The following is a 13,317-nucleotide window of genomic DNA, read 5'->3' on the forward strand; positions in this document are numbered from 1 at the left end:
CTTAAATCCAAGGAGAATAATGACAATCTGTTTACAACTGCATTTCCCACTCATTCAGCCTCCAGCTTCCTCCTTGTAAATAACCTAAGTACAACTGCTTGTCACTGAGGACTCATTACCAACTTTTTATTATTTATGGCTAAAAATTCAAGTTACCAGGTTAATTCCTCAAATCTAGTAAGGTTTTCTTCAATATGTTGTATCACTCTCCCACTGAGGTGACCTAATTTTATCTTTTCTATGCAGTGTATTCTTCAGGACAACTGTACCCCACTGGTTTTCTATCTTTGTCCCAGTTTACATGCCTATAATGTCAGAACCTTAAATTCAATCATCTTATTTCTTAATTTGCGACTTTTGACAATTGCTAAATGATGTATCTTTGCTTTGTAAGTTAAGTTAATAGCATATATCATCAACCCAAAGTAAATTACAATTTTGCTATAGGCTAGATTAGCTTTCAGTCACCAAGACTGCTAAAAAGAGCTCCAAATTTAAACAGCTTGTGAACTTTACCTGTTTATAAACTTGTCGCAAATACATCATCTCTTCCACAGTTCCCAAGGAGATCAACCTAAACACTTTAACAGGTCTGTACTGGCCAATTCTGTAAGCTCTGCAAGGACAGTGGTACATCAAAAAACATTTTAAGAGATAAGAGAGCTCTTGCGGTAGTAAATAAACACAAAAATAAGTAAAAGCATTCTAATAAAAATAGGACTATTCTAAATCATGCTTGCATTGGTTGGGTTGTTTTTCTTTTCCACCTTTTCCTCAGTAATTAATTTCCTTTTTCTTTACCCTTAGTATTCCATGTTTCTCCATAGGCCTATGAAGTTAAAAAGCTTTCTCCTCATTTTGTATCACAAGAACTGCATCCCATCTCTTCTGAAAACACGTCTTCCACTCTGTTTATCTCAGGTTTGTTTCATTTTTCTTTTCTCCTCTCTGTCTACACCTGCTCTTGCTCAAGGTATTCTCCTATTTGTATTATATAGAGGAATTAGTTCATGGATTACATGGAACAGTCTGTTCTTTCTTAACTTTCTAAAGCACTTTGCAAGTTACAATATCATAAAAACAGCTAATGAACTGGCAGTGTTCTATCCAAATGTTAAATTCTGAGACATCTAATAAACTATATTCCACAAAATTCACAAGAGGCTGAACCAATTCATAGAAATGTGATCTTGCAAAGATTCTTTAAAGACAGTACCCAATACATGTTTCTGACACACATATTTCTCTCGAACAGGTGAACATAAATATCTATTAGAAGTGAGAAAGACCCTTAAAATGGAAATATATAATTGCAGGAGATAACAGAAACAATTTATTTCTGCTCATAAAAATATATAGAGCTACTGAATTTTGAAAGCTTTCAATGTTCTTTACTTCAGCCAGCCAGAAGTCTGTCTTGAATTCCTAGGGAAACATTCCACAGCCAAAAAGCCTTGAAAGAAATATCTGTATTACTAGAAATACTCTAACAGCATAATATAAGAGCTAGAACTGAGTGCTGAAAATACTCTAATCTCCACAAGGCTGAAGCAGAAAGGTTGTCTTTAGGGGTTCTGGAATTCAAAACATCACTTTAACTGGGGTCAACTACAATGTATTCTGTCATGAAAAACACAAGAAAAATGATAGCTACCCACACACCCATTCTATAGAGATCACAAAAAGTTATAGTAAAACATTTCTTCCTCAAGGAAAGTTTTAGTTGGCGAATCAGATTATGGAATGAAAGCGAAAGAAGAGTACAACATGGATCAAGTTCTGTATTTTGAGAGTGTACCTGTCAATTGCTTGAAGATCATTTGCTGGATTCCACGTAGGATCAAACAGTATAACAACATTGGCACCCACAAAATTAAGACCCAGTCCACCAGCCCTAAAAGAATAAAAATGAGAAAAATAGAATTATATGACAATAAAAACAACCCTGAAAAAAAATTTTCTGTATTAGATCCATATTGGCATACCCTTCCCAACATAAAAAAGAACACAATAAAGATACTGAAAACAGTGCAGTACACCTTTGTGCTACTGTTGTATTAATAACCACCAAGTACTCAAATAACCATTGTTACAAAATGCAGTCTTCTCACCTCAGTATCATGCTTGTTACAAACTGAATAGCTGAGTCATAACCAACTACTATCAGCTTTCTTAGTAAAAGTCCTGGTTGCTACTTCATTCCCCCTAAGTCCTGTCCAGGCCAACTCCTCCAGTGATTATACTGAAATTCATAACCACTTTTATGCCAGTTAACTTCATGGAAGCAGGAAAATTTAGGGTGAAATTTTACTTCCTCTAATCCCAGCACAGAGTTTCAACAATAATGCTACACAGCTTCCACTGAAATGGTCACACTCTAGGGTAAGTCACACCTGTAAGAATTAACAGCTCTCCCAAGTGTATTTGTACAGTATGTCACTCAGCTGTTAAAAACACAGTTGCCCACACAGCTGCATATGAGCAATATTCATACCAGTCATTACAAGGAAAAAAGTCCCTGTCAGAAAATTGTCTGCTCTGGGGGTTGGGAGTCACAGTTACATCATCTTAAAACACTTAATAGCTGGACTGTTCTTTCAGGTAAAGCCTGCAAGCCAGGAAAGAATTTGAGCACATGCCTAACCTGAGGCAGCTAACTGCAGAATCCAATAAACTGCTCAGTTCCTTGGAGTCTGGCATGTGCACAGCTGAATGATTTGACAGGAACAAAAGTGAGGAAAACACCACTTCTCATCCAGGTGCAAAACAAGCAAATACTGAATATTCTTTTCAACTGGCTCAACCAACCATCGCACAAAAGGGACAAGTTCCTATCCAAGCACGTGTTAAACACTATTATCAGTTAAACTATTAAAACAAATGTTCACATTGACATAGGCATGGCTAAGTTCAAGTGTGTTATTTTCCTGAAAGAGCTACAACAAAACTGAAAAAGTCAATCGCATTTAATTTACCAAATTTAACAGACTACTTTAGATTCTGTTTGTTTAAAGCAGACAGGAAAGGTAAAGTTTCCAGTAAAAGACTGAACCAAAAATGTAGGGAGCCCCACCACATTTTGGTTTTCATGGAATCCATCTAAATGTAAACGCAGTTCTGGCCTTGTCCTTCCAGGTGTGATGTGGTGTTGGGTCAGTTAAATCTGGGAAGGGAGAGGATATGGGAACCTGCCAACACTAACAGATGTTTCCGGTGGATGCACATTCTCAAAGTTTGAAATGCTGAATAAAAATATTTGCATTTTTTCAGGATACGCTGTGGTATTTTCGAAATTTAGTGTACTACTTTGCAGTGAAAACAGAATTCAGCCTCTTGTCTTCCCAAACTAACCCTGCAGTTGGACTGAAACATAAGTCAATGCGTAAAACAGACTATCTATAAAAACTAAACAGGATACTTAGCTTTATAATAATTTCACCTTCCAGTATTTTTAAGTATGACACAAAAACTCAGGTGCTCTAAAGCAGAAAAAGAATGGCTCCTATGTCCTTCATGGACAGAACAAATGCAGTCATTTGTGCACTGTAAAGCATATCTTCCATTTTAACTATCATTTTAATTAGCTGTTAGTCATTACTGCAATTTTAATCCATGCAAACCACTATAATATGGCTCAAATAAAGAGTTTTGTTACAATGAACAGTTGTCAAAAGATCATCTTATTTAAAACTGCACAACTTTTTACCTCAACATTCAGAAGTTACAGAACAATACTGCATTAGGAAAGTTTCTATGAAAGCTTTGACGATGTAATTCTGTTTACCAAGATAAGTTTTTATTAGTTCCTACATTCTCTCTTTCAGTGAGATCTTGCGGTTTAAAGTTCTTTGAACATTATCACATATGCATTAAAAGTTATTTGCAACAGAGGTGAGAAGAGTTCAAGTTAAATGAAGCCCTGTAAAAGTAAAAAGTAATGATCAGGAGTCCAGCAATGGACAGTCTTTGAGAATGCAGCAGGTAGAAGGGAAGTGCATATGTAACCTTTCATGAAAAAAACTACCTACAAATTTCTCTAAGCACTTCTCTTTACATAACAAAGATAACCAAGATGCAGAAATGGATTTTCATTAACAATTATTCTGAAGGAATTAATCTAGAGAAATACTGGCATAGAAACTCCAGAAATAGTGATTTAAAAACAGGAACACTTGCTGCTCTCATTTCTTCACAACACTCCAACGGAACAGATGTGTTGACTTTGGTACTGTACACAGCTTCCTTTCTCCAGGCTAAGCAGCACCATTGGAGCTGCAAGCTCTGACATTCTCCTTCAAGTTACAGCAACTCCAGCAACTATTTTAATGTTTCCAAGCATGCCCCAAAATCCCCTTCTCTTCTTCGAAATAATCACACATTTTTTTAGCAACACTAGCACAGGATTTAAGTATTCACAAACAGATACTACTTCATGAGACTTAGAAGTTCCAACAGATGCATACTTATTTTTCCCTGGTGCTCAACTCTGAAATCCATGATCTGTATCTAATGGTTTGATCTAATTCAATAGAATTTACAAGCTCCAAAGAAATCAATTATATTTTCTCTGAACACCTATAAAATATATTTATCCATAAAGTTACCTTAGCCATAGCTATCAATAAAAGCATTAGGGATAGCCATATGACTATGCTTGGTACCAATACTAACTGCAAGATTTGAGGTCAAGCTGATTTAAAAGATTGGTGCTTTCTGTTTTAAAGGTTGCATGTTAATTGTGCTAGTGAATATAATGGGAGACTCAAAATTACTACTCAGGGAATTCATTCTTTGCAGAATGCCCTTCTACATGCAAGACTGTGAAAGTATTGTCAGTGAAAATCAACATTTGGCTTTCTGAGGAACGGGACTTACAGAAAACGCACAAGTTGACTACCCAGAACAATGAACCAAAAACTTTGCAAGAGAGTACAGACAGAGGAGTATGACTTAGTTCTGTCAACATACTATGTATTGAAAAACACAGAACATACTGTAAAGTATATTAACATTGTATATATACTTGAAATCTGAGTAAGTGTAAAAAGTAATCTCTTGCAGAGTAGAATTACGATAAATCACTTTCTAATTTCCAAAGGATTACAAATGTAAAGCTGCTTCCATTCCTCTGTATCAAACATGAAAAAAGATCACTTCCTGTTATCTGTGATAAACTAGACAAGGAATTGCACCTCCTGTTTTGCTTAGTACACACTGGTCATACTGACTGCAATTTCATCACAGGCTTGTTCCTTTCATTTGCTTTGTAAGATGAGTAACACCAAAACCAACAGAATGAAGACTCTTGTCTCCAGCACCATCAGCAGGCAGGGAAAGCTTTCAGTAAAGAAGAACTGACTTGACTGTAGAGTCAAGAATGATTCAAGTTTTACTAAGTTTTCACTTCTGAGCAGGACAACAAAAGCTTCTATTTGTTCTCTTTCTGTCCTTGTCCAGTAAAAAACTTAACCCAAGATGAAGCATGGAAGTAACCAGAATAAAACAAAAAAAGAGTCATTGTTTGTTAATCTATTTCAAAAGAATTCACTATCCACCATAAATTGACAAGTAAACTTTGACAGGTAGATACATTTTTAGAAGACAGTCAAGGATTTGCTGAAGTATTTTAAACAGACATGCTAATTAGTATGGTTAATAAATTACAGGGAGAGATAATTTTTCAGTTCAATATAGCATTTCCTATTCACTTGCTAGTTCTACCAGTATACAAGAAATTGAGTCTGCCTACAATAAAATGAGAAGTCTTGTGGATAATGACATAATAATAATAATGTTGTAGTAATAGTGTTTAAAACAGTTTCTTCCATCCTATAAGAACTGGAAATTTAAAACTAGGATTCAGATCTTTCAGATCTTAGAAATCTTCATAAAGCAGAGGAGAGGGAGGAAGTCTGTATATATTTTAAGAAGCTTCACACCACAGCAGTAAGTCTGTACTCAACTAACAGACAAGAGAACAACTCACTTGCTCAAAAAAGTAATCCCTCACAAGGCCATCAAGAAAAATGCAGAGTAACCCATTTGTTAAACACCAGAAAGACAGATCAAAACAACCCACAACTTAAATTTTCTTACATTGTAGATACAAGACAGATGTTAATTTCTTGAATGTTGTTGAACTCTCTTACAATTCTCATCCTATCTTCTGATTTTGTATTTCCATCAAGTCTTCGATAATCCAGCCCAGATGCCATGCAGTACTGTTCCAGCACATCCAGCAACTGAGTAGAAAAATGAAGGGGGAAAAAAATTATTTACTTAATACTACCTTTTTAATTAAACATGATCACAGAGGCCATGATTATCAAATATATTTTCAATGGACCAAGCACTGCAAATGAGACTAAATCTTCACCATTTTGGTAACAATATTCATGACTCTCTTTAGTCATAATTCTACAGCACTCAAGGTGATTAATACTGGTCTGCTGCAGCCTCACTCCACCCTCCAGCCCTGGCTGCCTGTTTCACCTCTGTCACTCAATTAGTTCAACCCAAGAAGCAGGCCTGGAACAGCTTCCTCCCATCTCAGCAAGTTGGAATTACTTGAAATACAGTAAAGGAGCACTGGAGCCAGCACAGAGTACAGAGCCAGGGTCCAGGGGCATGGAGAGAAAGAGACTGCAGTAACCAGGAGCCAGTCTGGTAGCGAACATGATAAAGCACAGCCTGAGACATACGAGTTCTTTACTGCTGCATCTAAACATTAAACTTGCTTTCCGTCTTAAAGCCAAAAAAAAATAAATATTTAAGACTTTGAACTATCATTCAAACTGCTATTTCTTTAAAAATACTTTTTAGTGCTATCATTACAAATATTTAAATAAAGAAAATGATACAATAGAGTGCAGGGTTTCAGGAAACATATTACTCCCTAACAAGAAAATCAAGGAGCAAGTCCCTTAAAAGAGAAATGTACATATTCCTCTTGCTCCAATTAAACACTGTTTTAAATTCAAATCAACTGGTGCTGCAGGTTTCAGGATTGAAGTTTCATTGCTGCTGATGGTCAAAAGTCAGCAGAATGGGGGAAACTTAACAACTTTCAATGCTAGTACAAACATTTTATGATATTGCAGTCATACTGTGCTGTGACACCGCTCTAACTCAAGACACACAAACAAAACTCAGCTTTCTACAGCCAAAGGAACACAACAATTTTTAAAAGCTCTAAGGAAGACAGAAGGGTGTTACATTTGCTTTGCCATCACCATTTTTATCAAGAGATAACATAAGGTTTCAATACACTTCTGGAGTACAGCACACTGTCCTCAGAACTCCTTCCCAACCAAATATGGTTGACAGGTGTCACTTCAGTGCTTCACACTTCAGAACTCACTGCTGCAGTTAATTGATGTAAATCACATGGAACTCACCTTTGTGGAAAAGGAGAAAAGAAGAACTTTATCCTTATTTTTTTGGAATTGATTTAAAAGCTGCTGCAGGACCTGTAAATGACCCAGAGCACACAAATGAAGAGATTTTTATCCACAAGTCATCTCATGAACACTTACTGATGGTTTCAACTTCTAAATAGGGTACACTGTAATTATTTGCAAAGCCAAACAGAGGCATAACAAAAATCATTACCAACATAATAAAATGTGCCAAAGGTAATGGAGATGCTGGACCTTTTCATTTTTCAGTGATCTTTCTTGCCATGAAAAGGTCATCAGACCACTAAGAGGTAAATTCAGAGCCTATTCATGTCAGCGCACAGATTGCAACAAAAAGTTCCTTATGACACACGCTGGATCAGACTGTGACTTCTTGTATTTAAAAAATGCACACGTTTACCCTGAAAAGTCGAAGGTCTGTTTAAATTTTCTGTCCTACATCTGAGTTTAGAACTTCTTACAACTTGTCTTCTTAAAATAATCAGTGAGCTGTGTGCCCCTCCCCACTCCCACTCTCATCTGTTGCTCTGTTTACAGTAGTATCCAGCTTCCCAGACTCTGCACAGCCCTTGACATGCCAATATCCGCCCACACACGACGTTCTGCTGGGGGGGAAAGCAAAAAATCCAGAGCCTTGTGTATAATAGTGATACTGTTATTTTCAAAAGAAGCATGTCCACATCTGGCAATGGCAGCTCCAGAGCACTGTGCAGAAGTCATACACATTAGGGAAAAGAGGAATTTTCTCTACCATGACTGTAGTTTTCTCCCACTAGGCAATAAATGTTTAAAAAATTATATTTATTTACAGATAAATACATAAACTTTTAATCAACACTGATTTCACTAAAACCCTAACAAATCTTTTGACAACCAAATAGCAATGAATGTTTATATTAACTTTGCAATTCTGGATAATATCTAGAACAAAACCCAGAAATTATTCGTCACTTAGTATATGTTATCCAGCTGTTAGAAGTGAAAACAAGGTAAAAATGAGAGATTTTTTTTTTGGTCTGGTTTCATTGTACATGAACATATAAACTAGGACTTCTTTTACTTGAGAAAAAAAAATCCACAAAGGGCAGCTTAACAAGAGCTATGCTACTTAAATTTGCATTTTATTTAGCCACATTAAGAAAAGAAAACAGAACAAAAACAGTGACATTCTTTTAAAGGAGAAGGCATTGGCTACTGTGTTTTTGTTATTATAAAAGTACAGGTCAAATCTTGACTTTCCTATACAAGAAGACAAAAACAAATCCACACAGTTTGCTTAAATAAAGTGGATCCATTTCCTCCCCATTGGGAATTTAGGTATCCTGGAGTCAAGAACAACTCTTAACAGGGAAAAGTAATGAATGTTTTTGCACCAAAGAGAAATAAATTCTACACTTGTGCACCAGAGTATTATCCCGTATGGTGTTAGTCTAAACCAGAAATATTTGGTCATACTCAAGTAAAAGGAAGAATTCTTTATAAGAGTTCACATGGATTTAAACATCTCTCCCCATTGCTACACATTGTGAGTTGTCTGTGTGTGATGAAATGTTACCTCCGGCTTTTAAGAATATCTTTTTTGTATACAGCTGTTCAAGTTAGCCTACAGTATTTTAAAGACTTCAAAGCCATGCCTGCCTGCATGGGAATTATGTTTAATGGAGGAAGTTACCATTATTTGCAAAGTGCTCCAATAGACTTTTATTTTCCTACTGAAATAATGATAATATGCCAAGCAAAAATTATTAAATCAACCCAGCAGTTATTCCTGCGAGATTTGTATTAATTAAGAACAGTAGTCCATAACCCCAAAAATGATGTGTGTGGAAACATTATACGTGCAGTTTAAAGAAAAAAAAAGTTATTTTAAGTGCCCAGACATTTAATAGCCCTTTGCACTTAAAATGCTAGTAGAGTCTCTCTGAGCCAGAATTTTAACAAAACCATAGAAATAATCAGACCAGGAAGTAATGAGAAATACTGCAGGCTTGTAAAGCTATGCTCACTCATCTTCTTTTCCAAGCAGTCCCCAATACTTCTGTGTGAACAACCTGCAAAGAAAAAGCTATGTTTCCTATGTGTTCTATCTCTGCTTGCTTCGAGAATAACAGATACTTTAAGCAGATAGAGTAACCTGTTCAACTCTTCAAAACAGTTGCAGCAGCTTAGCTAATAAACTTCATTAAAAATCCAAACCTTTCCCTGAATAAATTTTAAAAAAATGTCAAAAACCTTGCAACTATGCTCATTTACAAAAGAATAATCACCTGTACCAAAATTTCTGTGTAGTTTGTACTAAATTTTAATTTAAAAGACTAAGTAATATCTATTCAGTCTACACTACTAGATGAAAGTTACAAAAGAATTTCAAGTAGTTTCTAGAATTTATTTATGAAACAGAAAATATAAAGTACTACAGTGTGACAAGGTTATTAAAAACATTTTACTATCATTTGTCTCAGTTATTTCCAAACAAACATGTTACAAATTGACAAAGTAGTTTTCAAGCTCTAGTGTCTATTGACTCTCCTGTGATTACCTTCTCATGGTAAGAGGACTTTCTAAATTAAATACTTCCTGAACGACTTTGCTTCCACAGCATAAAACCCGAAATCATCACCAACAGCTTCCTTTTTAAAATTTAGAATAGTAAACAAAACAGGAAGTCAGACATTTATGATCTAGTTTTTGGCATCATCATTATTCTGAAGTCAAAATTAATGGACTAAAACCCAGCTGATTTTTCAATATGGCTACAGAGCCCACTACATAAAACTCCTCCTTCCAGGTACAGAGATCACAGAGTCATAGAATGGTGTGGGTTGGAAAGGACCTTAAAGATCATCTAGTTTCAAACCACACCACCATGGATGGGCAGGGATGCCACCTATTAGACTCAGGGTCCCATCCAGGCCTAGCCTTGCACACTTCCAGGGATGGGGCATCCACAACTTCTCTGGGAAACCTGTTCCACCGCCGCACTATTCTGAGAATAAAGAATTTCCTTCTATTATCTAACATAAACCTACTCTCTCTTCCAGTTTGAAGCCATTACCCCCCTCCCTATTACTGCAGAAGATCTGCCTCCAGCTTTCTTTAGGCTCCCCTTCAGGTACTCAAAGGTGGCAGAAAGGTCACCCTAACAGCCTTCTCTTCTCCAGGCTGAGCACCCTCAATTCTCTCAGCCTTTCCTTGTAGGAGTGCTGCTTCATCCCCCCAGTTATCTTCCTGGCCCTCCTCTGGATTCGCTCCAACAGGTCCATGTACTTTTTGTGCTGTGAAGCTGGACACAAGAATGGAGCAAAGGGGGAGAATCACCTCCCCTGACCTGCTGGACACATCTCTTTTGATGCAGCCCAGGACATGTTCAGCTTTCCATGCCAGCTCACATCCAGGCTCTCACCCCCCAGCACCCCCAGGTCCTGCTCGGCAGGGCTGCTCTGACGCAGGTGCCACAAGCTTGCTGAGGGTGCACTCAATCCCCTCATGGAGATCATCAGCCCAGGACCGGGCTGAACACTGATTCCTGGGGGACCACCAGACACCAACTGGATGTAACTTCATTCACCACCAGTATCTGGGCCAGCCAGCCAGCCAGTCTTTAACCCAGCAAAGAATGTGCCTCTCCAAGCCACAGGCTGCCAGCTTTTCCAGGAGAAAGCCATACAATATTAAAAAAAAAATAAAATATATATATATAAAAAATAACAACATGAGCAATATCATGGGAGAATAACCAGTAACAGAATTGCTTCATAAGCACTACTGAAGATCATGGACTTTGTTTTTAGACCTATGTATTAAATATTTACATTGTTAAAAATTTAACAACTATGTTCATTTTCATGAGATAATTAAGTGTATACAACAAAGTTAGCATGCAGGTATCTCACACATATGTAATAATAGTAAAGAAAGGTGTTGCTTGCATAATAACAAATCAATGAAGTGGTAATAGCCATTACTGTTACAACAATGTGGTCTTCCCACTGCCACCAGTCCCAAACAAAAACTGTGAATAACCAGGCTTATAGAGAGCAAAAATCCTGCACAGCTTCTAATTTCTCAGTTACTCTCAGCCCAGGAACACTCCTAAAACTAGTATAGTTTTCTTTTTAGTAGGGTACCTCAGACTTCTTTTTAACTTGCATTAGACATCATTAAACATCTTTTGTTCCTCTCTGAAACCAGAGCAAGACAGTTTCTGAGGTAAGGTGTTTTACAGATTCATACTCAACACATTTATTTTAGTCAACTTTAGCAGGACTTTTATTATTTTCATTTAATGTCCATAACGTCCAAGGGTTCAAAAAGTCAGTAAGCATTCAGTACACCTTTACCAGATTCATACTACTTATGATTGTGTAGGTCCCTGTAACAGAGAGAGAGATCCAGCTACAACAACTCCAGCTACGACTGCTGCATTGAAGAGGAGAGACACTGCTGCCCTGAACACGGAAAGGATCTTTCCTTCTTCCCTTCTGGACTTTTATTGGAGGGAAAAGAGATTTAATCCAATGTAAATATTGCTTTACCATAGGAGAGATAGTTAGGATTATGTATATAATGTATTATAATATTTATTTGTGTAATAATTGTAATATAATTCCCTTCACCCCATATTGAGTCTTGCGCCTGGAAAACCCCTCTCACACTGGGGTGAGTTGTGGGAGGGGGGCTTGGACTTGGAAATTGGATTTTTGGGGGTCTCAAACCACCACAGTCTCACTCACATTCATCCTTAAGACATTATTTTCAGACTGGAGAGTCTCAGCCTACTTGGCTGCTTCTGACCCACAGGTACTAATCACCTTTGTGGCCCTTCTCTGAACCTTCTTCTGAACCTTTTCAAGGTCTAACACATGCTTTTTGAGAGGAGGGACTGGAAGTACACACAATACTGAAGGTATGCACCAATCATTAAGTCCATAATGATTTTGTTTTGCTCTCTTTTCTTTCCCAAGTATCCCCAACTGCCACTGGAATCCATGGTTTCACGAACCAACAATTCTGTTGACTGCAAGGGTAGTTTCCATGCCCACCATTAAACATGAAGCTAACATCTCCAAATATCTTATCCAGTCTTTGCCCAGATGTATCCTGATCCATGACAGCAGATACCTGCTGTGGTATGACCAACCATAAATAGAATGATTAAAACCCCCACAACTATTAGGTGTACATTTTCTTACATCCATACACTATAGCACAGACGTATTACTATTAATAATACTTATTTTTCTTCTAAGGAATGGGTTTACCTTCATTTTTCCACTGTATTTTGGGTCCGAAATGGTTTCAAAGGCTGCATCTTTGCTTAACTGCACAAAATCTGGAAAACTTGAAAATACCTGGCTGCAAACTCGTTTGATATGTGCTTCCTGGAAGAAAAGCAGAAAGATTGAATAGATCTTAAAAATTAGAGCTATATGAGGATACCAGTAAGCCATACAAGGAGTTAAACAGGTTGAAATGTGATCTCCAAACTATCTCAAGAAGAGTTATGTGTGCTTTTATTCAGTTCACTACAAAACTACTGCATAAAACACCCCCTGTGTGCTTTGCTTTACTTCATTTAAAAACAAAAGAGATTGCTAATCTGAAACCATAGATTGTAGCTACTAGAGTAAAAGATGCTCAAAGTTTCTTCTCCTGGCCAAAAACTGCAATAGGACTGGCTAGAACTGTCAGTCTCAAAAAATTCTGTTGCCTTCAGTTTTGCATTACCCAACAGTTTTGTACCAACATTTCTCTTGACCCACTGGCACAATAAGCCAACATGGGAATTACATATTGTTCCACTGATACAACAAAAAACTGCATGGGAAGTGCATTTAAACTGTTCAAGAGCCACATAAAGCTCCACTGCTAGAATTTAGGTCTGAACTTGAACATAACC

General features: G+C 37.1%; 1 protein-coding gene across 6 annotated transcripts in view; it reads right to left on the reverse strand.

The window, feature by feature from the left end:
* ERCC6L2 (ERCC excision repair 6 like 2) overlaps positions 1 to 13,317 on the reverse strand; it is a 49,803-nt gene that overhangs the window by 19,081 nt on the left and 17,405 nt on the right. For 4 of the 6 annotated variants that reach the window (XR_010426880.1, XM_064642490.1, XM_064642491.1 and 1 more), the window contains 5 exons: positions 12,680 to 12,799; positions 7,398 to 7,469; positions 6,097 to 6,242; positions 1,799 to 1,894; positions 517 to 616 (listed from right to left, as the gene is read on the reverse strand). Coding sequence is in view for 5 of the 6 variants with exons in the window: in XM_064642490.1 (XP_064498560.1) it covers positions 517 to 616; positions 1,799 to 1,894; positions 6,097 to 6,242; positions 7,398 to 7,469; positions 12,680 to 12,799 (534 nt within the window). In the remaining variant the exon portion in view is untranslated. Of the gene's footprint in view, positions 1 to 516; positions 617 to 1,798; positions 1,895 to 3,706; positions 3,920 to 6,096; positions 6,243 to 7,397; positions 7,470 to 12,679; positions 12,800 to 13,317 lie in introns of those variants that run through there. The other 2 variants (XM_064642495.1, XM_064642492.1) reach the window with 2 other exon arrangements.

This window comes from Pseudopipra pipra, chromosome Z (genome assembly GCF_036250125.1).
Source record: "Pseudopipra pipra isolate bDixPip1 chromosome Z, bDixPip1.hap1, whole genome shotgun sequence".
NCBI classification, from domain to species: domain Eukaryota; kingdom Metazoa; phylum Chordata; class Aves; order Passeriformes; family Pipridae; genus Pseudopipra; species Pseudopipra pipra.